Source organism: Meles meles, chromosome 6, assembly GCF_922984935.1.
Source record: "Meles meles chromosome 6, mMelMel3.1 paternal haplotype, whole genome shotgun sequence".
In the NCBI taxonomy this organism is placed as follows: Eukaryota; Metazoa; Chordata; class Mammalia; order Carnivora; family Mustelidae; genus Meles; species Meles meles.
The window spans coordinates 153,634,393-153,660,294 of record NC_060071.1 but is presented as its reverse complement, the minus strand read 5'-3'; the positions used below and the strand labels follow the sequence as shown (position 1 = coordinate 153,660,294).

The 25,902-nt window shown below is 41.1% G+C and overlaps 1 protein-coding gene across 1 annotated transcript; it reads right to left on the bottom strand.

Annotated features, from left to right (window-relative positions):
- Window positions 1-10,894: 10,894 nt before the first annotated feature.
- On the bottom strand, window positions 10,895-13,072 carry LOC123943350 (disintegrin and metalloproteinase domain-containing protein 29-like). The gene has a single exon (XM_046007429.1). The coding sequence runs from the start codon at window positions 13,070-13,072 to the stop codon at window positions 10,895-10,897; it is 2,178 nt and encodes a 725-aa protein (XP_045863385.1).
- Between the last annotated feature and the right edge of the window lie 12,830 nt (window positions 13,073-25,902).

Below are 25,902 nucleotides of genomic sequence, written 5' to 3'. Positions count from 1 at the left end.
ATGCAGCCAGAGAGCCACCACAGGAGCCATCCTCATGCTATGAAATCCCTCTGCTCACTGCTCAGGGTACATTCTGGAGGAGGGGTCCTATGAAATTGTAAGAGCTGGTTACAAAATGTAATGTTTGGGGGAAGGTCAATGAGAGGACATGGCCACTGGTTGCCCCAAGAACTAAACCCAGGCAATAGGAGGCTCTACCTCATTTCCTCCACATCATCAGAATGTGTGCTCTCATTGGTTTGAGTGTTCCCAGAAGCTGTTCCAAGGTCAGACCTTGAGACAATGATGTGTTGCTGAGATCATCTGAATAGTATGTATGACTAAATCCAGTTTAGGCTTCCACATAAAAACTATTAAGTTTTATGAGCCACTGGGTGGCTCAGTGGGTTAAGCCGCTGCCTTCGGCTCAGGTCATGATCTCAGGGTCCTGGGATCGAGTCCCGCATCGGGCTCTCTGCTCAGCGGCGAGCCTGCTTCCCTCTCTCTCTCTCTCTCTCTCTGCCTGCCTCTCTGTCTACTTGTGATTTCTCTCTGTCAAATAAATAAATAAAATCTTAAAAAAAAACTATTAGGGAGGGGAGGCGAACCATAAGAGACTATGGACTCTGAAAAACAACCTGAGGGTTTTGAAGGGTCAGGGGTGGGATGTTGGGGGAACAGGTGGTGGGTAATGGGGAGGGCACGTTTTGCATGGAGCACTGGGTGTTGTGCAAAAAGAATGAATACTGTTACGCTGAAAAAATAAATAAAATGGGAAAAAAAAAAACTATTACGTTTTGGTAGGTGGGTGCAGAAAACTACTCACTGTGTGGGTGCCCAAGACAAGGCTTGTAAATAAGTTCATTTACTCCTTAAAACTGTTGCTTACCAACCTGGAGGAAGCTGCCTCTAGTCTTTGGTATCTCCTTTTCCTCTGAATACTGGGACCAGGTTCAGGTTATACCTGGGATGCTCCCGAGGAACTTGCAAAGCCACAGACTTCCAAATGATCAATGGGTTCATGGAAAAAAAAAACAAAAACGCTCAGTGTCACTAATCATCAGGAAAATGTAAATAAAAATCACAATGAGATACCACCATGCACCTGTCAGGATGACTATTATCAGAAAGACAATAGATGGCAAGTGTTGGCAAGGATGTGGATCAAAGGAACCCTCATGAACTGTTCATGGGAATGTAAATTGTGGCAGCCCTTGTGGAAATCAGTATGGAGGATGCTCAAAAAATTTCAAAATAAACTGTTATATGATCCAGCAATTCCACCATTGGGACTATATCTAAAGGAAATGAAAACAGTATATTAAAGAAGTATCTGTTACCCCGTGTTCACTGCAACATTTCTCACAAAAGCCAAGACATGACAATAATCCAAGTGTCTGTCAACATATGCATGACTAAAGAAGATGTGGTATATATACAACTTAACCTCGAGAGAGAGGAATATCAAGCCCTTTGAGGCACCACAGATTGATTTTGAGGGCGTTATGCTAAGTGAAATAAGTCAGAAGAAGACAATTACTGTGTGTTATCATTTATATGTGGAATTAAAAAAAATAACAATCCTGAACTTGTAGAAAGGTGGTTTCCAGGAGTGGAGAGATGGGGGGATTAGAGAAATGTCATGTAATGGTACAAACTTGCAGCTAGTAGATAATTCCTAGAGATCAAATGTGAAGCATAGTAATCATGGTCAACAATACTGTACTGTAATCTTGAAGATCTTTATGAGACCAGGTCTTAGTTATCACTGCAAAAAGAAATATTATGTAATGTGATGCAAATGTTATGTGACCACACAGTGGTGATTACATTGCAATATATAAATGCAAGAGATCAACACCTTGTACATCTTAAATTTATGCTTACTGCAGACAATGGTGTCTGAAAACACAACATCTTGAAAAGAATGTATTTAGGAAAGAAATAACAAAACAAACTTAAGCCTAGCTTTCTGTAGTCTCTGGTCAGATTAGGTCAGTTTTGGACTTTATGACCTCCTGAGGAAAAACAGCTCAGGCGAGAGCCTGAGCCACTGAGTGCCCTGTGCATAAGGTAAACCATTAACAGAGCTACCCACACACATCAGTTCCTGACGGAGCACTGTAGCTTGCTTTTACTCTGCCTCATAGGTGGGGGGTGGTGTCTGTGGAGATGTTCTTTCCTGATGGAAAGTCATATGACCCAGAAGTTTCACATTTTCTCATACAGAGTCACTTTGGCCTGCCCCCATAAGCCATTAGCTATGCCAGGAAGCATGATGGAATGATAAAAAATCAGAAAAAGAAAAACACAGAAAACAGAGATGACTGTGTAATGAAGTCTTGCCTCCAAACAGTGCGTTTGAAGTGCAGATGAACCTTAAGGAGAAAGGAGGTGACCTTGACAGAGAGACCTTCCCATCAGGGGAGGTCTGCTTGGGGATGGCACAGGAGGAGGATGGGGACATAGTGTGAGGAGGTTTGCCATTAACCATCACCATTCCAAGGACACAACAGTGAGTGGGTATTTAATTTCCATTTACATTTGCCATTGGAATTCACCACTAAAATAACAGAATTATCTAGCACAAAAATGGACCAGAAGATATTAAATATAGACAGAATGTAAGCAATTGGAAGGAAGCTCAAAGATAGGACATCAAAATGTATTTGGGGAAGACAGGATAAGATTCAAATAATGCATACAAAGCAGCACAAGCTATAGGTATTCAGTAAATCACTGGGGACAAATATTGCCATAGGCTAAATGTGTTTTTTTTTTGTGCATGCTGGGAGAAGCACGAAGCCTTTATTTTGTGAGATTTTTTTTTTATTATTTCAAATACTCTATGATGTACCTGTATTGCATGAGGAGTTAAAAAGGCATTATAATTATATGACAATTTAAAATAAAAATTTTGTTATTCCTTTATACATTTTTTTGTGCTACTTAAGTGGTGTTTTTTTTTCCATTTCATTTATTTTTTCAGCGTAACAGTATTCATTGTTTTTGCACAACACCCAGTGCTCCATGCAAAATGTGCCCTCCCTATTACCCACCACCTGTTCCCCCAACCTCCCACCCCTGACCCTTCAAAACCCTCAGGTTGTTTTTCAGGGTCCATAGTCTCTTATGCTTCGCCTCCCCTTCCAAATTTTTTTTTTTTAAATAAACATATACTGTATTTTTAACTCCAGGGGTACAGGTCTGTGAATCGCCAGGTTTACACACTTCACAGCACTCACGATAGCACATACCCTCCCCAATGTCCATAGCACCCTCCCCCCCTCCCAATCCCACCTCCCCCCAGCAACCCCCAGTTTGTTTTGTGAGATTAAGAGTCATTTATGGTTTGTCTCCCTCCCAATCCCATCTTGTTTCATTTATTCTTCTCCTATCCCCCTAACCCCCCATGTTGCTTCTCCATGTCCTCATATCAGGGAGATCATATGATAGCTGTCTTTCTCTGATTGACTTATTTCACTAAGCATGATACGCTCTAGTTCCATCCAAGTCGTTGCAAATGGCAAGATTTCATTTCTTTTGATGACTACATAGTATTCCATTGTGTATATATACCACATCTTCTTTATCCATTCATCTGTTGATGGACATCTAGGTTCTTTCCATAGTTTGGCTATTGTAGACATTGCTGCTATAAACATTCGGGTACACGTGCCCCTTCGGATCACTATGTTTGTATCTTTAGGGTAAATACCCTGTAGTGCAATTGCTGGGTCATAGGGTAGTTCTATTTTCAACATTTTGAGGAACCTCCATGCTGTTTTCCAGAGTGGTTGCACCAGCTTGCATTCCCACCAACAGTGGAGGAGGGTTCCCCTTTCTCCGCATCCTTGCCAGCATCTGTCATTTCCTGACTTGTTAATTTTAGCCATTCTGACTGGTGTGAGGTGATATCTCATTGTGGTTTTGATTTGTATTTCCCTGATGCCGAGTGATGTGGAGCACTTTTTCATGTGTCTGTTGGCCATCTGGATGTCTTCTTTGCAGAAATGTCTGTTCATGTCCTCTGCCCGTTTCTTGATTGGATTGTTTGTTCTTTGGGTGTTGAGTTTGCTAAGTTCCTTATAGATTTTGGATACTAGCCCTTTATCTGATATGTCGTTTGCAAATATCTTCTCCCATTCTGTCAGTTGTCTTTTGGTTTTGTTAACTGTTTCCTTTGCCGTGCAAAAGCTTTTGATCTTGATGAAATACCAATAGTTCATTTTTGCCCTTGCTTCCCTTGCCTTTGCCGTTGTTCCTAGGAAGATGTTGCTATGGCTGAGGTCGAAGAGGTTGCTGCCTGCATTCTCCTCAAGGATTTGGATGGATTCCTTTCTCACATTGAGGTCCTTCATCCATTTGGAGTCTATTTTCGTGTGTGGTGTAAGGAAGTGGTCCAATTTCATTTTTCTGCATGTGGCTGTCCAATTTTCCCAGCACCATTTATTGAAGAGGCTGTCATTTTTCCATTGGACATTCTTTCCTGCTTTGTTGAAGATGAGTTGACCATAGAGTTGAGGGTCGATTTCTGGGCTCTCTATTCTGTTCCACTGATCTATGTGTCTGTTTTTGTGCCAGTACCATGCTGTCTTGATGATGACAGCTTTGTAATAGAGCTTGAAGTCCGGAACTGTGATGCCACCAACTTTGGCTTTGTTCTTCAATATTCCTTTGGCTATTCGAGGTCTTTCTGGTTCCATATAAATTTTAGGATTATTTGTTCCATTTCTTTGAAAAAAATGGATGGTATTTTGATAGGGATTACATTAAATGTGTAGATTGCTTTAGGTAGCATGGACATTTTCACAATATTTATTCTTCCAATCCAGGAGCATGGAACATTTTTCCATTTCTTTGTGTCTTCCTCAATTTCTTTCATGAGTACTTTATAATTTTCTGTGTATAGATTCTTAGCCTCTTTGGTTAGGTTTATTCCTAGGTATCTTATAGTTTTGGGTACAATTGTAAATGGGATTGACTCCTTAATTTCTCTTTCTTCAGTCTTGTTGTTGGTGTACAGAAATGCAACTGATTTCTGTGCATTGATTTTATATCCTGACACTTTACTGAATTCCTGTACAAGTTCTAGCAGTTTTGGAGTGGAGTCTTTTGGGTTTTCCACATATAGTATCATATCATCTGCGAAGAGTGATAGTTTGACTTCTTCTTTACCAGTTTGGATGCCTTTAATTTCTTTTTGTTGTCTGATTGCTGAGGCTAGGACTTCTAGTACTATGTTGAATAGCAGTGGTGATAATGGACATCCCTGCCGTGTTCCTGACCTTAGCGGAAAAGCTTTCAGTTTTTCTCCATTGAGAATGATATTTGCGGTGGGTTTTTCATAGATGGCTTTGATAATATTGAGGTATGTGCCCTCTATCCCTACACTTTGGAGAGTTTTGATAAGGAAGGGATGCTGTACTTTGTCAAGTGCTTTTTCAGCATCTATTGAGAGTATCATATGGTTCTTGTTCTTTCTTTTATTAATGTGTTGTATCACATTGATTGATTTGTGGATGTTGAACCAACCCTGCAGCCCTGGAATAAATCCCACTTGATCGTGATGAATAATCCTTTTAATGTACTGTTGAATCCTATTGGCTAGTATTTTGGTGAGAATTTTTGCGTCTGTGTTCATCAAGGGTATTGGTCTGTAGTTCTCTTTTTTGGTGGGATCCTTGTCTGGTTTTGGGATCAAGGTGATGCTGGCCTCATAAAATGAGTTTGGAAGTTTTCCTTCCGTTTCCATTTTTTGGAACAGTTTCAGGAGAATAGGAATTAGTTCTTCTTTAAATGTTTGGTAGAATTCCCCTGGGAAGCCGTCTGGCCCTGGGCTTCTGTTTGTTTGGAGATTTTGATGACTGTTTCAATCTCCTTACTGGTGATGGGCCTGTCCAGGTTTTCTATTTCTTCCTGGTTCAGTTGTGGTAGTTTATATGTCTCTAGGAATGCATCCATTTCTTCCAGATTGTCCAATTTGTTGGCGTAGAGTTGCTCATAGTATGTTCTTATAATTGTCTGTATTTCTTTGGTGTTAGTTGTGATCTCTCCTCTTTCATTCATGATTTTATTGATTTGGGTCCTTTCTCTTTTCTTTTTGATGACTCTGGCCAGGGGTTTATCAATCTTATTGATTCTTTCAAAGAACCAGCTCCTAGTTTCATTGATTTTTTTCTATTGTTTTTTTGGTTTCTATTTCATTGATTTCTGCTCTGATCTTTATGATTTCTCTTCTTCTGCTGGGTTTAGGGTTTCTTTGTTGTTCTTTCTCCAGCTCCTTTACGTGTAGGGTTAGGTTGTGTACTTGAGACCTTTCTTGTTTCTTGAGAAAGGCTTGTACTGCTATATATTTTCCTCTCAGGACTGCCTTTCTTGTGTCCCACAGATTTTGAACTGTTGTGTTTTCATTATCTTTTGTTTCCATGAATTTTTTCAATTCTTCTTTAATTTCCTGGTTAACCCATTCATTCTTTAGAAGGATGCTGTCTAGTCTCCATGTATTTGGGTTCTTTCCAGCTTTCCTCTTGTGATTGAGTTCTAGCTTCAGAGCATTGTGGTCTGAAAATATGCAGGGAATGATCCTAATCTTTTGATACCGGTTGAGACCTGATTTGTGACCCAGGATGTGATCTATTCTGGAGAAGGTTCCATGTGCACTAGAGAAGAATGTGTATTCTGTTGCTTTGGGATGAAATGTTCTGAATATATCTGTGATGTCCATCTGGTCCAGTGTGTCATTTAAGGCCTTTATTTCCTTGTTGATCTTTTGCTTGGATGATCTGTCCATTTCAGTGAGGGGAGTGTTAAAGTCCCCTACTATTATTGTATTATTATTGATGTGTTTCTTTGATTTTGTTATAAATTGGTTGATATAGTTGGCTGCTCCCACGTTAGGGGCATAGATATTTAAAATTGTTAGATCTTCTTGTTGGACAGACCCTTTGAGTAGGATATAGTGTCCTTCCTCATCTCTTATTATAGTCTTTAGCTTGAAATCTAATTGATCTGATATAAGGATTGCCACCCCAGCTTTCTTCTGATGCCCATTAGCATGGTAAATTGTTTTCCACCCCCTCACTTTAAATCTGGAGGTGTCTTCGCGTCTAAAATGAGTTTCTTGTAGGCAACATATAGATGGGTTTTGTTTTTTTATCCATTCTGATACCCTGTGTCTTTTGATTGGGGCATTTAGCCCATTAACATTCAGGGTAACTATTGAGAGATATGAATTTAGTGCCATTATTAGCCTGTAAGGTGACTGTTACTGTATATTGTCTCTGTACCTTTCTGATCTACTACTTTTAGGCTCTCTCTTTGCTTAGAGGACCCCTTTCAATATTTCCTGTAGAGCTGGTTTGGTGTTTGCAAATTCTTTCAGTTTTTGTTTGTCCTGGAAGCTTTTGATCTCTCCTTCTATTTTCAATGATAGCCTAGCTGGATAGAGTATTCTTGGCTGCATGTTTTTCTCGTTTAGTGCTCTGAATATATCATGCCAGCTCTTTCTGGCCTGCCAGCTCTCTGTGGATAAGTCTGCCGCCAATCTAATATTTTGACCATTGTATGTTAGAGACTTCTTTTCTTGGGCTGCTTTCAGGATTTTCTCTTTGTCACTAAGACTTGTAAATTTTACTATTAGGTGACGGGGTGTGGACCTATTCTTGTTGACTTTGAGGGGGGTTCTCTGCATCTCCTGGATTTTGGTGCTTGTTCCCTTTGCCATATTAGGGAAATTCTCTCCAATGATTCTCTCCAATAGACCTTCTGCTCCCCTCTCTGTTTCTTCTTCTTCTGGAATCCCAATTATTCTAATATTGTTTTGTCTTATGGTGTCACTTATCTCTCAAATTCTCCCCTCATGGTCCAGTAGCTGTTTGTCCCTCTTTTGCTCGGCTTCCTTATTCTCTGTCATTTGGTCTTCTATATCACTAATTCTTTCTTCTGCCTCATTTATCCTAGCAGTGAGAGCCTCCATTTTTGATTGCACCTCATTAATAGCTTTTTTGATTTCAACTTGGTTAGATTTTAGTTCTTTAATTTCTCCAGAAAGGGCTTTAATATCTCCAGAGAGGTTTTCACTAATATCTTCCATGCCTTTTTCGAGCCCGGCTAGAATGTTCCGAATCGTCATTCTGAACTCTTGATCTGACATATTACCAATGTCTGTGTTGATTAGGTCCCTAGCCTTCGGTACTGTCTCTTGTTCTTTTGTTTGTGGTGATTTTTTCCGCCTTGTCATTTTGTCCAGATAAGAGAATATGAAGGAGCAAATAAAATACTAAAAGGATGGTTAAGACCCCAGAAAAATGCACTGTAACCAAATGAGAAGAGACCCCAAATTGTGGGGGGGAGAAAGGGGATAAAAAGAGGTTCAGAAAAAAAAAAATAAAAAAATTTAAAAAATAAAACAAATAAAGAAAAAATATAAAAAAGAAAGAAAAAATATATATATTTAGATAAACTAGTTAAAAAACGTTAAAAAAGAAAAGGGTAAAAGTTTTAAAAATTTAGCAGAAGAAGAAAAAAGAAAAAAGAAAAAAAAATTGAAAAAAGAAAAAAAAATTGAAGTAGCCGCAAGACTAAAGAATCATGGGGAGAAAGCCATGAGTTCCGTGCTTTGCTTTCTCCTCCTCTGGAATTGCTCTGCTGTCTTAGGAATTGAACCTGCTTTCCTTGATAGATGAACCTCGTCCTGGCTGGATATTTTGTTGATCTTCTGGGGGAGGGGCCTGTTGTAGTGACTCTCAAGTGTCTTTGCCCGAGGCGGGATTGCACCGCCCTTACCGGCGGCCGGACTAAGTAATCGGCTCGGGTTCGCTTTTGGGAGCTTCTGTTCCCTGAACGCTTTCCGTAGAGTTCCGGAACACGGGAATGAAAATGGCGGCCTCATAGTCTCCGGCTCGGAGGAGCCGAGAGCCTGGGGCCCCACTCCTCAGTGCGCCCCCAGAGGATAGCACCCAATCACTCCCATATCCCCAGCCTCTAGCCGCGCTCCGAGCTCACCCAGCCCGTGACCAGTTCAAGGTAACCCCGAGCTGAGAGTTCAGTCCTCGCCTCTGTCTCTGCAGCCGGCTTCTCCGTTCTAATACCTGCGAGCTCTCTGACACTCTGACACCCCCGATCCTTCTGTGACCCTGCGGGGCCTGGGGCCACACTGACCCCGCGTGGGCTTCACCCTGGTTTAGCCTCTGGAGCAATGTCCCTCAGTGGAACAGACTTTTAAAAGTCCTGATTTTGTGCTCTGTTGCTCTGCCGCTTGCCGGGAGCCGGCCCCTCCCCCCGCAGTCTATCTTCCCGTCGTTTTAGATTCACTTCTCCGCCAGTCCTACCTTTCAGAAAGTGGTTGATTTTCTGTTTCTAGAGTTGCTGTTCTTCTTCTCTTCGATCTCCCATTGGATTTGTAGGTGTTTGCAATGTTTAGATAAGCTATCGAGCTGATCTCCTGCTACCTGATGTAGTCTCAGCCTGCTACTTCTCCGCCATCTTGACTCCTCCTTTAAGTGGTGTTTTATTAGTTGGACTTTCAAATGCTGATGCCAGAATTGAAGCCAAGGAGCAGATGTTGGCTGAATAATTATATTGAAGCCACACTTTAAGGCTTTTCTACTTCATCTGAAAAATTTAAGTTTTCATATAATGGTTAGAATTCCTCTGGATAGAGTGTCACTTTCCTTTTTTTTTTTTTTAAAGATTTTATTAGGCAGAGAGGCAAGCAGAGAGAGTGAGAGGGAAGCAGGCTCCCCGCCGAGCAGAGAGCCCGATGCAGAACTCGATCCCAGGACCCTGAGATCACGACCCGAGCCGAAGGCAGTGGCCCAAACCACTGAGCCACCCAGGCGCCCCCACTTTCCTTTTTTTAATTTTTATTTTTTTAAATTTATTTTCAGTGTTTGAGAGTTCATTGTGTATGGACCACACCCAGTACTCCATGCAATATATGCCCTCCACAATACCCACCAGCAAGCTCACCCAACCTCCCACCCTACTCCACTCCAAAACCCTCAGTTAGGTCCTCCGAGTCCACAGTCTCTCATGGTTCATCTCCCCCTCCAATTTTATCCTTATTAATTATACACTACAATCTAGAGTTATAGTGCACTGAAGATCATTTAGATACACATAGACTGGCTTTACACCCCAGAGTATTGCTCTGAAGAATGGCATTTGTTATTAACCATGATCTACCTACAGTCACCGTTCAGCTCCTTGAAATGCAAACTAAGAGGGAAGGGAGGGATAAACTTTCTCAAGGCTCCAAATGGATGCCAGAATCATCAGTGGGCACTTCTGTCTACCTTTCTGTTTGATTTCATGGAACATAACGTTCAGGATCATGGTCACAGTCTCCTGAATTCAGAAACTTACTCTCCATGATAGCATAGCTTGCACTAGGTTGGATCACACCCCAGTCACCCTCCCCTACTGCCCACATGCACCCCAGTGTGAGACAGGGAGCAGAGTTAGGGAGTAGCACTACATCATCCTGAACACACTTTGGGACTGGAGAAGGAGACATTACCTAGAAAATGAGAAAACCTCAGTGTTCAAGAGCACTGTTTTGCAGAAAGATCATGAATTTTTTTTCCCTGCAGGAGCCTGTAGCAACTTCCCTTAATTATGTACCCAGGAATCTCAGCTCAAGTCCCAGCCCCTCATTCAGGTACTCAGGACAGTGTCTCAGGTTCATCTGAGGCCTTACAGGCTAACAAAAATAAGGAGACAAGACCACCATGCACTTTTCAAAGTTTACTTCAGAATGCTGGTCAGTGACCTATCACAAACTTAGTGTGAGAATCGGGTGATGTGTGTTGGTAAAACTGTGTCTACTGCAGACCCCTGGAAACGTGGATGTCAGCTTTTCCACCTCCTTTGGATGGATTGCCTATTGTTGTTCAGGGGTCGGGAGAATGACTTATGGATTGGCTTTATGAGTTATCTCTTCTGCAACTGTAATTATCTTGATAGTTCTTACATTGGTGGCGACACCTATGAGGAGCGAACCTATTAAAGCATAAATGCGACCAAAGACCACTCTCAGATATATCACCGATTCATGACTTTGTCTGATTGACCGCATTCTTCTTGGAGGGTTTCCACTGTCTATACTTCCTCCTTTACCTCGCAATTCACAGAATGGTGGATCCCAGCCTACATGACAATGGCAGTTCCTGTTATTGTTGCAAATTCCCCTGCGATGGCATTTCTCAGGGAAACAATCATAATTTATTTCACCTATAGTACCGTTGCAGGCAGAATTGTCACAGAACTTTCCATGACCACAGGGAGTACCAGGTCTCACATGACCAACATCAATTGTTCCTGTGGAGCGATGTGTGTCCAATCCCCAACACCAGACACCTGAAATCTTAGACTGATGGAAGCCCACATGTTCTTGCAACTGAGGGAGATGAGTGACATTGGTACACTGCAGCCTTCCACACTTGACATCTTGGTCCCCACAACGAATAAATTTCCTGGCTGTAAACTCTCTTTTACAGTGTCCAAATCGGTGGCCTTTTTTATTAATTCGGTAGCAGGCACCTGGCCCTTCCACAGTGTTTGCACCAAAGATTTCTTTGCAGTGCATGGTACGGTCAGTGCAGTTTCCATGATAGCAGTAGCCTTCTTCAGTGCAGGGGGTTCCATCTTGCATGTAGAAATTATCAGGACACTCAGAAGATCCCCCCTTGCAATATTCTGGAAGGTCACAGATATTTCGGATTGGTCTACAGAGTGTCCCAACAGCAGAGAAGGTGCAGTTTGTACAGCACAGTCCTTTATCACAAAGAAATGCAGTTTCAAGTTTGCAGTTGTTACCACAGCAGGGGTTGCTAGCACACTGCTTGATGGAGCCACAGTCACACTGCTCCTTCTCCTCTACTATAGAGTTTCCACAGCGTATATGTGTCAGACTTGTATTAAAGAATATCACATCTTCATTGAATAGACAATGCTTGTTAACACTCAGAATGTTTTGTAAGTGTGCAAAAGAACAGTTACTAAAGGAATCTGTCAACACAGGATATCTGTACATGATGCAACTGGACCTCCTCTGGCAACTGCACTCAGGATTATCAAAATGCAGACCAATGGATCTTGCACAGTATTGGGAAGTTATTACAGCTAACAATAAATAATGTCTTCCCAGGTGACCAACCATATGCAGGCATCGAGGAGAGCATAAACTGAAGGCTGCAGGATCATTTTGATAGTCTTGTGGTCCTTCTTTAACCACAACAAAGGATGAACTAGGATTTATGATTCTGAACAAATAAGTCTCATGAAATCTGTGGTATGCACCAGATGGCAATCTATAATCATTCATGTTGACTGGATCACTTACATCAAATATTAGGACTGCAGTAAGATGGAACTTTATATCAAGACCTTTATATATTGAGTCCATTAAACTAACCATATCTATCAGAAACTTTGCGCATGTTGTTACATTATTATATAAACGATATACTGAATTGGAACTTTGAGCAAATCCTTTGATCATCGATTTATGGGAGGAAAAGATCCTATTACTAATCCTGGAGTCTGGAATGGCAATTTCTTGAGGGAAAAAGGGGTCCATATCCTGCTTATATCCCAGTTTATAGGTAGGTCCTGTCGCATTTGTGTCTGCCACTATCTGAGAAACAATGTGTTCAAACCTTTGGGAATTGCTGAGGGGTCTGATTTCATAGGCGAGGTCATCCAACTTCATGATACCTTCAAGACCCCCATAGCATGTATCCACGGTGACCATGGAAAGAGGAATCTCCTCCAGGAAGCCGATGTAGTAACAGTCTGGAGGGATGAAGGGGTAGTCCATCTGCAAGGCTCCTTGGTCGTCCTGAGTCATCATCAGCAGATGTCTGGACCAAAACAGTTTCTTGCGTCGCATGTGGATAATGTGCCTCTTGCCCCCAAAATGTAGACTGTAGGACAGCCAGCCTGGCATCCGAAAACCTTTGCCATGGTGCAGCTCCTTCCTGGGAATGACCACCTCAGAGGAGATGTAGCGCCATGAGGGATGGCCTTGAGAACCCTGGGCAGGAGCCAGCCCTGCCCAGAGAGCAAGCAGCAAGAGGAATGCCTTCATGGTGACCTGACCTACCAGACTCAGACCCCTCTTCAGGGATATCTGTCAATGAGAATGGATCAAGGGAAGATCCTCAGTGAGGGCCTGACCTAGAGCATCTGACAAAACAGAGGGTTGCTTCAGGCTACCAGCACCCCACACCTGGGGGCCAACTGCGAGGATGAGGTCACAGTCACAGGGTGTGGCAGTGGGTGGGCCTGCACATCAGTTCAACTGTGGTGGATGTGTGAGAGATGGGTGGGCCATGTGCATGAGTGCTCTCATGGACATGGGAAGTGTGTTGGGCCCAGAGGCACCCCGTTTTCATCACGTTTAATCTTTTCTCCATATACTTGAATACATGACATACAGTTATAATGCAATTCACTCCTTTACCAGTCCCATCTTCTGTGGTACTGCTGGGTCCACTCTCTGTGGATTACCCCCATCATTTACCATGGAGATCACTCCTTTCTACTTTGTTGGCATGTCGAGGTAGACATTGCAAATTTTACCTTATAGGCATTGAAGACAATGGCTTTGTAATGTTACCTGTATTATCCTGGTTTGCCATTTATTGGCAAGTGATTTGGTCTTTTTGGCTTTTATTTTGAATCTTCCTTTGAGCTTACTGAGTAAAATACTCCCCAGTACTCCATGATGATAGGTGAGCTGCAAGTTTGTTTTCTCACACCAGCTGGTGAGAACAGAAAGTACTGCTGACCACAGGGAAGACTGAAGTTTTCTTGCCTCTCATTCTCTACTGTGTGTTAGGGCCTACTTATCAGAGTGATCCATTTTGTTGTTTATGCAGAAACTTAGATTGACCCTGCCCCTCCAAGAGGAACTTACTTGCAAAACCCAGATACAAGGGCGGGTCAGGTCAGGTAGAGACATCCAATCAGTGGGGCACGCATCTATCTACTAGGGTTAATTGTAATTCAATTGGCCACCCGTGTGTGACCTAACATGACTGTGCAGTTTTCTCTGTGTATTGCAATCTCATTGGCCACCTGTCTATAGCCCGGGTAAACTACCTCTGTAAAGTTAGTCTGTGAGGCAGGGAGGGGTCGCCTCTTTGCAAGAAACGACCCTGACCAGTCAGTTTGATTCTCCATGCTTGGCACGAAATAAAGCTTTGCTTGGCCTTCGCTTTGAATCAGTCTCGCTCCTTTGATTATGAACCCTAACACTGTGGTTCTTTCCTGTACTTTGGCAGCATATGTGGTTCCCTTCACAGCTGAAGGCTCAGCGGGACTGAGGTAACTTTTTGTAGTTGGCATCATGCAGTCTGGGTGTGAACCAGAAGTGTTGCCAAACACTGTATTCCCTCCTTTGATCATCTACTCTAAACCCCCTTTAAAATTTCCTGGGTCAGGCAGAAAAAACTCACTGTTGGCTTTTGAAGAAGAGTGTGCCTTCTGCCCAAGTGGCTGGCCTCCTGAATAAAGCTCGCATTCCTTTCCAGTTGTTAGGGTCTGTGATCAAAGGAACAAGACTGATGCAAAGCAAAAGTCAAGCAAAGCTTTATTTCACGCCAAGCATCAAAAATCAAACCGACAGGTAGGGGCCATCTCTTATGAAGAGGTGATGAGGACGATCGCAACCAGGCCACTCCCCAAATGAGGCTGCTCCCCAGATGAGGCCACTCCCCAGATGAGGCCGTGCCCGAGGAAGAAGAGGCAATGACAACGAGGACAACAACCCTGACAACGCAGACTCTGCTCCCCATGATGCCGCTCCCGACAAGGCCGCTCCCAGGATGAGGCCACTTCCCAGACGAGGCTGCTCCCAATGACGAAGAGGCGATGATGACGAGGACGACAACCCCGATGACCCAGACTCTGCTCCCCATGATGCTGCTCTGACAAGGCTGTTCCCAGGATGAGGCCACTCCCCAACGACTACGCTAATGACTACGACCCCGATGACTATCACACAACAACTACCCCAATGACTACTACTACTAATACCCTACCCCAACGGCTATCCCCCCTGCTATCCCAATGGCTACTACTCCTCCTACTACTACTTCCCACCCCCAGCCTCACAGGCTAACCTTTATAGAGGTGGTTGAGCCAGGCCCACACACAGGTAGCCAATGAGATTGCAACACACCACAGTAAATATATGCACGTGCCACTGATTGGATGTCTCCATCCAGGCTGGCCTGCCCCTATATCCGGGGTTTGCAAGTAAGTTCCTCTGGTTAACCAGGCCCTCATACAGGCCCTCACACAATCAAAACTCATCTCTTGTATACTGGCCTTCCAACAATGGGAAGCTGAATTTGGGTTTAGATAACAATAAATCAGAGAGTGAAATGACAGTTTCCAGAGGCTTATGGGAGGGCCAATGGAAAGTTGCATCTCCAGTGGTATAATTGTCTGTCATGCAAGATCATTAAGTTTTAGATGTGTCCTCCAAAACTCTGCACCTGTAATTAACAATACTGTGCTGTATAGTTAAAATGTTGTTAAGAGGGTAACTCTCAGGTTTAGTAAGATCTTAGCATAATACAAATGTCAAAATGTGAAAGACAGGAATTCTTCTCTCATGACAGCGTTCTAAGCTCCATGTACATGCGCTTTGTTGAAAATGTGAAAATAATTACTACAAATAGCTTACATATTTTAGATACTAGCCATTTATCATATATAGCATTTGCAAATATATTCATTCATTTCATAGTTTTTTTTTAAAATAGTTTTGCAGATTATTTCCTTTGCTGTGCAAAACTTGTTATTTGTTTATTGGTTGGTTGGTTTTTGGATTAAGATCAAAAAGTTTAGTTTTGCTTTGGTTTTCATTGCTTCTGGAGACATACCTAGAAAGAATATGGAAGATGTCAAAGATGTTACTGCCTGTGTTCTCCATTAGGGTTTTGGTGTTTTCCTGTCTCCCATTTAGGTTTTTCATCCATTTTGAATTTATTCTTCTGTATGGTATAAAAAAATGGTCTAGTTTCATTCTTCTGCATATTGCTGTCCACTTTTAGCAACTTTTTGTTTTGTTTTGTTTTGTAAGATTTTTATTTATGTATTTGACAGAGAGACACAGTGAGAGAGGGAAGAGAAGCAGAGGGAGCACAGTTTTTAGTTTTTTTTAATTATTTATTTTTTCAGCGTAACAGTATTCATTCATTTTGCACAACACCCAGTGCTCCATGCAAAACGTGCCCTCCCCATTACCCACCTGTTCCCCCAACCTCCCACCCCTGACCCTTCAAAACCCTCAGGTTGTTTTTCAGAGTCCATAGTCTCTTATGGTTCGCCTCCCCTTCCAAATTTTTTTTTTTTAATAAACATATAATGTATTTTTATCCCCAGGGGTACAGGTCTGTGAATCGCCAGGTTTACACACTTCATAGCACTCATGATAGCACTTACCCTCCCCAATGTCCATAGCCCCCTCCCCCTCTCCCAATCCCACCTCCCCCCCAGCAACCCCCAGTTTGTTTTGTGAGATTAAGAGTCATTTATGGTTTGTCTCCCTCCCAATCCCATCTTGTTTCATTTATTCTTCTCCTATCCTCCTACCCCCCCATGTTGCTTCTCCATGTCCTCACATCAGGGAGATCATATGATACTTGTCTTTCTCCTATTGACTTATTTCACTAAGCATGATACGCTCTAGTTCCATCCACGTCGTCGCAAATGGCAAGATTTCATTTCTTTTGATGGCTGCATAGTATTCCATTGTGTATATATACCACATCTTCTTTATCCATTCATCTGTTGATGGACATCTAGGTTCTTTCCATAGTTTGGCTATTGTAGACATTGCTGCTATAAACATTCGGGTACACGTGCCCCTTCGGATCACTATGTTTGTATCTTTAGGGTAAATACCCTGTAGTGCAATTGCTGGGTCATAGGGTAGTTCTATTTTCAACATTTTGAGGAACCTCCATGCTGTTTTCCAGAGTGGTTGCACCAGCTTGCATTCCCACCAACAGTGGAGGAGGGTTCCCCTTTCTCCACATCCTTGCAAGCATCTGTCATTTCCTGACTTGTTAATTTTAGCCATTCTGACTGGTGTGAGGTGATATCTCATTGTGGTTTTGATTTGTATTTCCCTGATGCCGAGTGACGTGGAGCACTTTTTCATGTGTGTGTTGGCCATCTGGATGTCTTCTTTGCAGAAATGTCTGTTCATGTCCTCTGCCCGTTTCTTGATTGGATTGTTTGTTCTTTGGGTGTTGAGTTTGCTAAGTTCCTTATAGATTTTGGATACTAGCCCTTTATCTGATATGTCGTTTGCAAATATCTTCTCCCATTCTGTCAGTTGTCTTTTGGTTTTGTTAACTGTTTCCTTTGCCGTGCAAAAGCTTTTGATCTTGATGAAATCCCAATAGTTCATTTTTGCCCTTGCTTCCCTTGCCTTTGCCGTTGTTCCTAGGAAGATGTTGCTACGGCTGAGGTCGAAGAGGTTGCTCCCTGCGTTCTCCTCAAGGATTTTGATGGATTCCTTTCTCACATTGAGGTCCTTCATCCATTTGGAGTCTATTTTCGTGTGTGGTGTAAGGAAGTGGTCCAATTTCATTTTTCTGCATGTGGCTGTCCAATTTTCCCAGCACCATTTATTGAAGAGGCTGTCATTTTTCCATTGGACATTCTTTCCTGCTTTGTTGAAGATGAGTTGACCATAAAGTTGAGGGTCGATTTCTGGGCTCTCTATTCTGTTCCACTGATCTATGTGTCTGTTTTTGTGCCAGTACCATGCTGTCTTGATGATGACAGCTTTGTAATAGAGCTTGAAGTCCGGAATTGTGATGCCACCAACTTTGGCTTTCTTTTTCAATATTCCTTTGGCTATTCGAGGTCTTTTCTGGTTCCATATAAATTTGAGGATTATTTGTTCCATTTCTTTGAAAAAAATGGATGGTATTTTGATAGGGATTGCATTAAATGTGTAGATTGCTTTAGGTAGCATAGACATTTTCACAATATTTATTCTTCCAATCCTGGAGCATGGAACATTTTTCCATTTTTTGTGTCTTCCTCAATTTCTTTCATGAGTACTTTATAATTTTCTGTGTATAGATTCTTAGTCTCTTTGGTTAGGTTTATTCCTTGGTATCTTATAGTTTTGGGTACAGTTGTAAATGGGATTGACTCCTTAATTTCTCTTTCTTCAGTCTTGTTGTTGGTGTACAGAAATGCAACTGATTTCTGTGCATTGATTTTATATCCTGACACTTTACTGAATTCCTGTACAAGTTCTAGCAGTTTTGGAGTGGAGTCTTTTGGGTTTTCCACATATAGTATCATATCATCTGCGAAGAGTGATAGTTTGACTTCTTCTTTACCAGTTTGGATGCCTTTAATTTCTTTTTGTTGTCTGATTGCTGAGGCTAGGACTTCTAGTACTATGTTGAATAGCAGTGGTGATAATGGACATCCCTGCCGTGTTCCTGACCTTAACGGAAAAGCTTTCAGTTTTTCTCCATTGAGAATGATAATTGCGGTGGGTTTTTCATAGATGGCTTTGATAATATTGAGGTATGTGCCCTCTATCCCCACACTTTGAAGAGTTTTGATCAGGAAGGGATGCTGTACTTTGTCAAATGCTTTTTCAGCATCTATTGAGAGTATCATATGGTTCTTGTTCTTTCTTTTATTAATGTGTTTTATCACATTGATTGATTTGCGGATGTTGAACCAACCCTGCAGCCCTGGAATAAATCCCACTTGATCGTGGTGAATAATCCTTTTAATGTACTGTTGAATCCTATTGGCTAGTATTTTGGTGAGAATTTTTGCGTCTGTGTTCATCAAGGATATTGGTCTGTAGTTCTCTTTTTTGGTGGGATCCTTGTCTGGTTTTGGGATCAAGGTGATGCTGGCCTCATAATATGAGTTTGGAAGTTTTCCTTCCATTTCTATTTTTTGGAACAGTTTCAGGAGAATAAGAATTAGTTCTTCTTTAAATCTTTGGTAGAATTCCCCTGGGAAGCCGTCTGGCTCTGGGCTTTTGTTTGTTTGGAGATTTTTGATGACTGTTTCAATCTCCTTACTGGTTATAGGCCTGTTCAGGTTTTCTATTTCCTCCTGGTTCAGATGTGGTAGTTTATATGTTTCTAGGAATGCAACCATTTCTTCCAGATTGTCCAATTTGTTGGCGTAGAGTTGCTCATAGTATGTTCTTAGAATTGTCTGTATTTCTTTGGTGTTAGTTGTGATCTCTCCTCTTTCATTCATGATTTTATTGATTTGGGTCCTTTCTCTTTTCTTTTTGATGACTCTGGCCAGGGGTTTATCAATCTTATTGATTCTTTCAAAGAACCAGCTCCTAGTTTCATTGATTTTTTTCTATTGTTTTTTTTTGGTTTCTATTTCATTGATTTCTGCTCTGATCTTTATGATTTCTCTTCTTCTGCTGGGTTTAGGGTTTCTTTGTTGTTCTTTCTCCAGCTCCTTTACGTGTAGGGTTAGGTTGTGTACTTGAGACCTTTCTTGTTTCTTGAGAAAGGCTTGTACTGCTATATATTTTCCTCTCAGGACTGCCTTTCTTGTGTCCCACAGATTTTGAACTGTTGTGTTTTCATTATCTTTTGTTTCCATGAATTTTTTCAATTCTTCTTTAATTTCCTGGTTAACCCATTCATTCTTTAGAAGGATGCTGTCTAGTCTCCATGTATTTGGGTTCTTTCCAGCTTTCCTCTTGTGATTGAGTTCTAGCTTCAGAGCATTGTGGTCTGAAAATATGCAGGGAATGATCCTAATCTTTTGATACCGGTTGAGACCTGATTTGTGACCCAGGATGTGATCTATTCTGGAGAAGGTTCCATGTGCACTAGAGAAGAATGTGTATTCTGTTGCTTTGGGATGAAATGTTCTGAATATATCTGTGATGTCCATCTGGTCCAGTGTGTCATTTAAGGCCTTTATTTCCTTGTTGATCTTTTGCTTGGATGATCTGTCCATTTCAGTGAGGGGAGTGTTAAAGTCCCCTACTATTATTGTATTATTATTGATGTGTTTCTTTGATTTTGTTATAAATTGGTTGATATAGTTGGCTGCTCCCACGTTAGGGGCATAGATATTTAAAATTGTTAGATCTTCTTGTTGGACAGACCCTTTGAGTAGGATATAGTGTCCTTCCTCATCTCTTATTATAGTCTTTAGCTTGAAATCTAATTGATCTGATATAAGGATTGCCACCCCAGCTTTCTTCTGATGCCCATTAGCATGGTAAATTGTTTTCCACCCCCTCACTTTAAATCTGGAGGTGTCTTCGCGTCTAAAATGAGTTTCTTGTAGGCAACATATAGATGGGTTTTGTTTTTTTATCCATTCTGATACCCTGTGTCTTTTGATTGGGGCATTTAGCCCATTAACATTCAGGGTAACTATTGAGAGATATGAATTTAGTGCCATTATTAGCCTGTAAGGTGACTGTTACTGTATATTGTCTCTGTACCTTTCTGATCTACTACTTTTAGGCTCTCTCTTTGCTTAGAGGACCCCTTTCAATATTTCCTGTAGAGCTGGTTTGGTGTTTGCAAATTCTTTCAGTTTTTGTTTGTCCTGGAAGCTTTTGATCTCTCCTTCTATTTTCAATGATAGCCTAGCTGGATAGAGTATTCTTGGCTGCATGTTTTTCTCGTTGAGTGCTCTGAATATATCATGCCAGCTCTTTCTGGCCTGCCAGCTCTCTGTGGATAAGTCTGCCGCCAATCTAATATTTTGACCATTGTATGTTAGAGACTTCTTTTCTCGGGCTGCTTTCAGGATTTTCTCTTTGTCACTAAGACTTGTAAATTTTACTATTAGGTGACGGGGTGTGGACCTATTCTTGTTGACTTTGAGGGGGGTTCTCTGCATCTCCTGGATTTTGATACTTGTTCCCTTTGCCATATTAGGGAAATTCTCTCCAATGATTCTCTCCAATAGACCTTCTGCTCCCCTCTCTGTTTCTTCTTCTTCTGGAATCCCAATTATTCTAATGTTGTTTCGTCTTATGGTGTCACTTATCTCTCGAATTCTCCCCTCATGGTCCAGTAGCTGTTTGTCCCTCTTTTGCTCGGCTTCCTTATTCTCTGTCATTTGGTCTTCTATATCACTAATTCTTTCTTCTGCCTCATTTATCCTAGCAGTGAGAGCCTCCATTTTTGATTGCACCTCATTAATAGCTTTTTTGATTTCAACTTGGTTAGATTTTAGTTCTTTAATTTCTCCAGAAAGGGCTTTAATATCTCCAGAGAGGGTTTCTCTAATATCTTCCATGCCTTTTTCGAGCCCGGCTAGAATGTTCCGAATCGTCATTCTGAACTCTTGATCTGACATATTACCAATGTCTGTGTTGATTAGGTCCCTAGCCTTCGGTACTGTCTCTTGTTCTTTTGTTTGTGGTGATTTTTTCCGCCTTGTCATTTTGTCCAGATAAGAGAATATGAAGGAGCAAATAAACTACTAAAAGGGTGGTAAAGACCCCAGAAAAATGCGCTGTAACCAAATCAGAAGAGACCCCTAATTGTGGGGGGGAGAAAGGGGATAAAAACAGGTTCTGAAAAAAAAAAAAAAAGAATAAAAAAAGGAAAAAAAAAGAAAAAAATTTGAAAAATAAAACAAATAAAAAAATGTAAAAAAGAAAGAAAAAATATATATATTTAGATGAACTAATCAAAAAACGTTAAAAAAGAAAAGGGTAAAAGTTTTTAAAAAATTTAGCAGAAGAAGAAAAAAGAAAAAAAAATTGAAAAAAGAAGAAAAAAAAAAGATTGAAGTAGCCGCAAGACTAAAGAATCATGGGGAGAAAGCCATGAGTTCCGTGCTTTGCTTTCTCCTCCTCTGGAATTGCTCTGCTGTCTTAGGAATTGAACCTGCTTTCTCCTTGATAGATGAACTTCGTCCTGGCTGGATATTTTGTTGATCTTCTGGGGGAGGGGCCTGTTGTAGTGACTCTCAAGTGTCTTTGCCCGAGGTGGGATTGCACCGCCCTTACCGGCGGCCAGACTAAGTAATCGGCTCGGGGTCGCTTTTGGGAGCTTCTGTTCCCTGAATGCTTTCTGTAGAGTTCTGGAGGACGGGAATGAAAATGGCGGCCTCCCAGTCTCCGGCCCGGAGGAGCTGAGAGCCTGGGGCCCCACTCCTCAGTGCGCCCCCAGAGGACAGCACCCAATCACTCCCGTATCCCCAGCCTCTAGCCGTGCTCCGAGCTCACCCAGCCCGCGACCAGTTCAAGGTAACCCCGAGCTGAGAGTTCAGTCCTCGGCTCTGTCTCTGCAGCCGGCTTCTCCGTTCTAATACCTGCGAGCTCTCCGACACTCTGACACCCCCAATCTTTCTGTGACCCTGCGGGGCCTGGGGCCACGCTGACCCCGCATGGGCTTCACCCTGGTTTAGCCTCTGGAGCAATGTCCCTCAGTGGAACAGACTTTTAAAAGTCCTGATTTTGTGCTCTGTTGCTCTGCTGCTTGCTGGGAGCCGGCCCCTCCCCCCGCGGTCTATCTTCCCGTCGTTTTAGATTCACTTCTCCGCCAGTCCTACCTTTCAGAAAGTGGTTGATTTTCTGTTTCTAGAGTTGCTGTTCTTCTTCTCTTCGCTCTCCCGTTGGATTTGTAGGTGTTTGCAATGTTTAGATAAAGCTATTGAGCTGATCTCCTGCTACCTGATGTAGTCTCAGGCTGCTAATTCTCCGCCATCTTGACTCCTCCTCCCACAGTTTTTAGTTTTAAGAGACTGTGTTCCCCCCCCCCATTGGATAGTCTCTCCTGCATTATTGATGATTATTTGACCATAGAGTTGTGGGTCCAATTCTGAGTACTTTTTTCTGTTCTATTGATCTATGTGTATCTTTCTGTGCCAGTATCATACTGTCTTGGTAATGATACCTTTGTAATAAAACTTGAAATCCAGAATAATGAACCTCAGGATTTGCTTTTATTTTTCAGGTTTTCTTTGTCTATTTGGGGTTTGCTTTTTTTTTTTTTTTTTTAGTTGCACACAAACTGTGGGATTTTTTTGGTCAGTGCTGTGAAAAAAACTGATACTATATTTATAGAGATTTCATGGAATCTTCAGATTGCCTGAGTAGTTTATCTATTTATTTATGTATTCATGTATGTATGTATGTATGTATGTATGTATGTATGTATTTTTAAAGATTTTATTTATTTCTGTGAGGGAGGAAGAGTGCATGAGAAGGATAGAGGTGCAGAGGGAGAGGAAGAGGGAAGCAGGGAGCCCAAGGTGTGAGTCATTTCCAGCATTTTGAGATCATGACAGGAGTCATGGGCAGACACTAAACTGACTGAGTATCCCAGATGCCCCAGGTAATATAGATATTTTAACAATATTTTTTTCTTTCAATCCGTGAGCATGGGGAATATTTCTCCATTTCTTTGTGTTCTCTTCAATTTTTTTTTCCATCAGTGTTTTATAGTTTTCAGAGAATAGGCCTTTTAACTCATCCGTTAGTTCTATTCCTAAGTATCTTACTGTTTCTGGTGTAATTATAAATGGTATTGATTCATTGATTTCATGTTCTGTTCTTCATTATTTGTGCATAGAAATGCAAATGAGTTTTGTAAGTTAATTTGTATCCTGTGACTTTACTGAACTCATTTTCAAGTTCTAGCAATTTGTTTTTTGTTGAGTCTTTTGAGTTTTCTATATAGAGTATAATACTGAACTCCAAAAATTAAATAATCCAATTAAAAAATTGACAGAAAGCATGAGTAGACATCTGTCCAAAGAAAACTTGCATATGGTCAACAGACACTTGGAATGATACTCACTTCTTGGCAACATGAAAATAAAAATCAAAACCATGATGAGATATCATCTCATATCTCTCAGAATGGCTAAAATCAACAACAGAGGAAAATAACATGCATTGGGGAAGATGCAGAGAAAGGAGAAAACTCATAGAATGTTGGTGGGCATAGAACTGTTGCAGGCACTGTGAAGACACTATGGAAATTTCTCAGAATGTTAACAATATAACTACTCTATGACCCAGCAATCACACTGTGGGTATTTATCCAAAGAGTACAGTAATACTAGGGCGCCTGGGTGGCTCAGTGGGTTAAGCCGCTGCCTTCGGCTCAGGTCATGATCTCAGGGTCCTGGGATCGAGTCCCGCATCGGGCTCTCTGCTCAGCAGCGAGCCTGCTTCCCTCTTTCTCTCTCTGCCTGCCTCTCTGTCTACTTGTGATCTCTCTCTGTCAGATAAATAAATAAAATCTTAAAAAAAAAGAGTACAGTAATACTAATTCAAGGGAAACTTTCACCCTCATGTTTATGGCAGCATTATCTACAATAGCCAAACTACGGAAACATTCCAAGTGTCCATCAACACATGATTGGATTCAGAAGACAGAATGGAATATACACGATGGTACATATATACAATGGAATAGTCATTAAAAAGAACGAAATTTTGACATTTGTAACATGGCTAGAGCTAGAGAGCAATCCTAAATGAAATAAATCAGTCAGAATACAAATACCATCTGGGTTCATTCGTATGTAGAATTTAATAAACAAAACAAATGAGAAAATGTACAAAAAGAGAGAGAGGCAAACCAAGAAACAGACTATTAACTATAGAGAAAAAACAGGATTACCAGAGAAGAAGCGGGTAGGGGGATGGGTTAAATAAGTTTTGGGGAATAGGGAGTGCACTTGTGATGAACAGCATGGGTTATGTGGAACTGTTGAAACAGTATATTGTATATCTGAAACTAATATTACACTGTATGATAATGAAAGGGATTTTGAATATAAAATTTAAAAAACATATATATTATATATATACTTTAAATATATATAAATATATATTATATTTATAATTCATAATAAATTTATAATATTTATATTTATTATAAAATAGTAAATATATATTTATACATAAAATAAATTTATAATATTATTATATAATAATTTATATATGATTATATTTATAGTATATGTTTATATATACTATATGTTTATATATAATATGTTTATATAATTTATATATATTATATATTTATATATAGTATATGTTTATATATATTATAATATAAATATATTATAATATAATACAATATAATATAATATAAATATATTATAATATATATAAATATTTATATATATATATATATTTACAGTGTTTGGAAATAGCCTTGGTGGCATACAGTACATGAAAGGATTTAATCCAGGTTGAGGGGCAAGATGGTGGAGAAGTAGGAGACTCTGTTTCAATGGATCCCCTAAATTGAGCTAAATATCTACCAGAACACTCTGAACCCATGAAAACAGCTTGAGATGTAAGATTATACACTTCTGGATTTCTACTGGGGCAGAAGACATCAGTGGACAGGTAACATGAAGTGGGGATGCTCGGACTGATAATGGGGGATAAACAGATGGGGAAGGGAGCCACCAGAAATGACCTATTAGAAAGTAATACCCCAATACAAAAGTGCCCTGTGAATGGGGACAAGCATTAACTTAGACTCTGGTTAAAAGCACTCTAAAAGAAGTGCCTGGGTGGCTCAGTGGGTTAAAGCCTCTGCCTTTGACTCAGGTCATAATCCCAGGGGCCTGGGATTGAACCCCCCATCAGGCTCTCTGCTGAGCAGGGAGCCTGCTTCCTCCTCTCTCTCTCTCTGCTGGCCTCTCTGCCTACTTGTGGTCTCTGTATGTCAAATAAATAAATAAAATCATTTTTAAAAAAAGCACTCAAAAAGAGCAAAAATTTTTTAGGGGCAACCGGTGGAATTGAGTGGTCATGGCCATGGGCCTAAGCCCATAGACCCCGGATGGTCACGGCTGGAAACCACCCATGCCAGAGACAGTCTGGCGGGGGGTGTCCAGTCTGTGGTCCTTGAGTCTATAGCTTTCAACTGCTTACAGCAC

Bases quoted from the DNA above. Each gene is read 5' to 3' on its own strand.
- LOC123943350 (XM_046007429.1), bottom strand. From the start codon at position 13,072: ATGAAGGCATTCCTCTTGCTGCTTGCTCTCTGGGCAGGGCTGGCTCCT.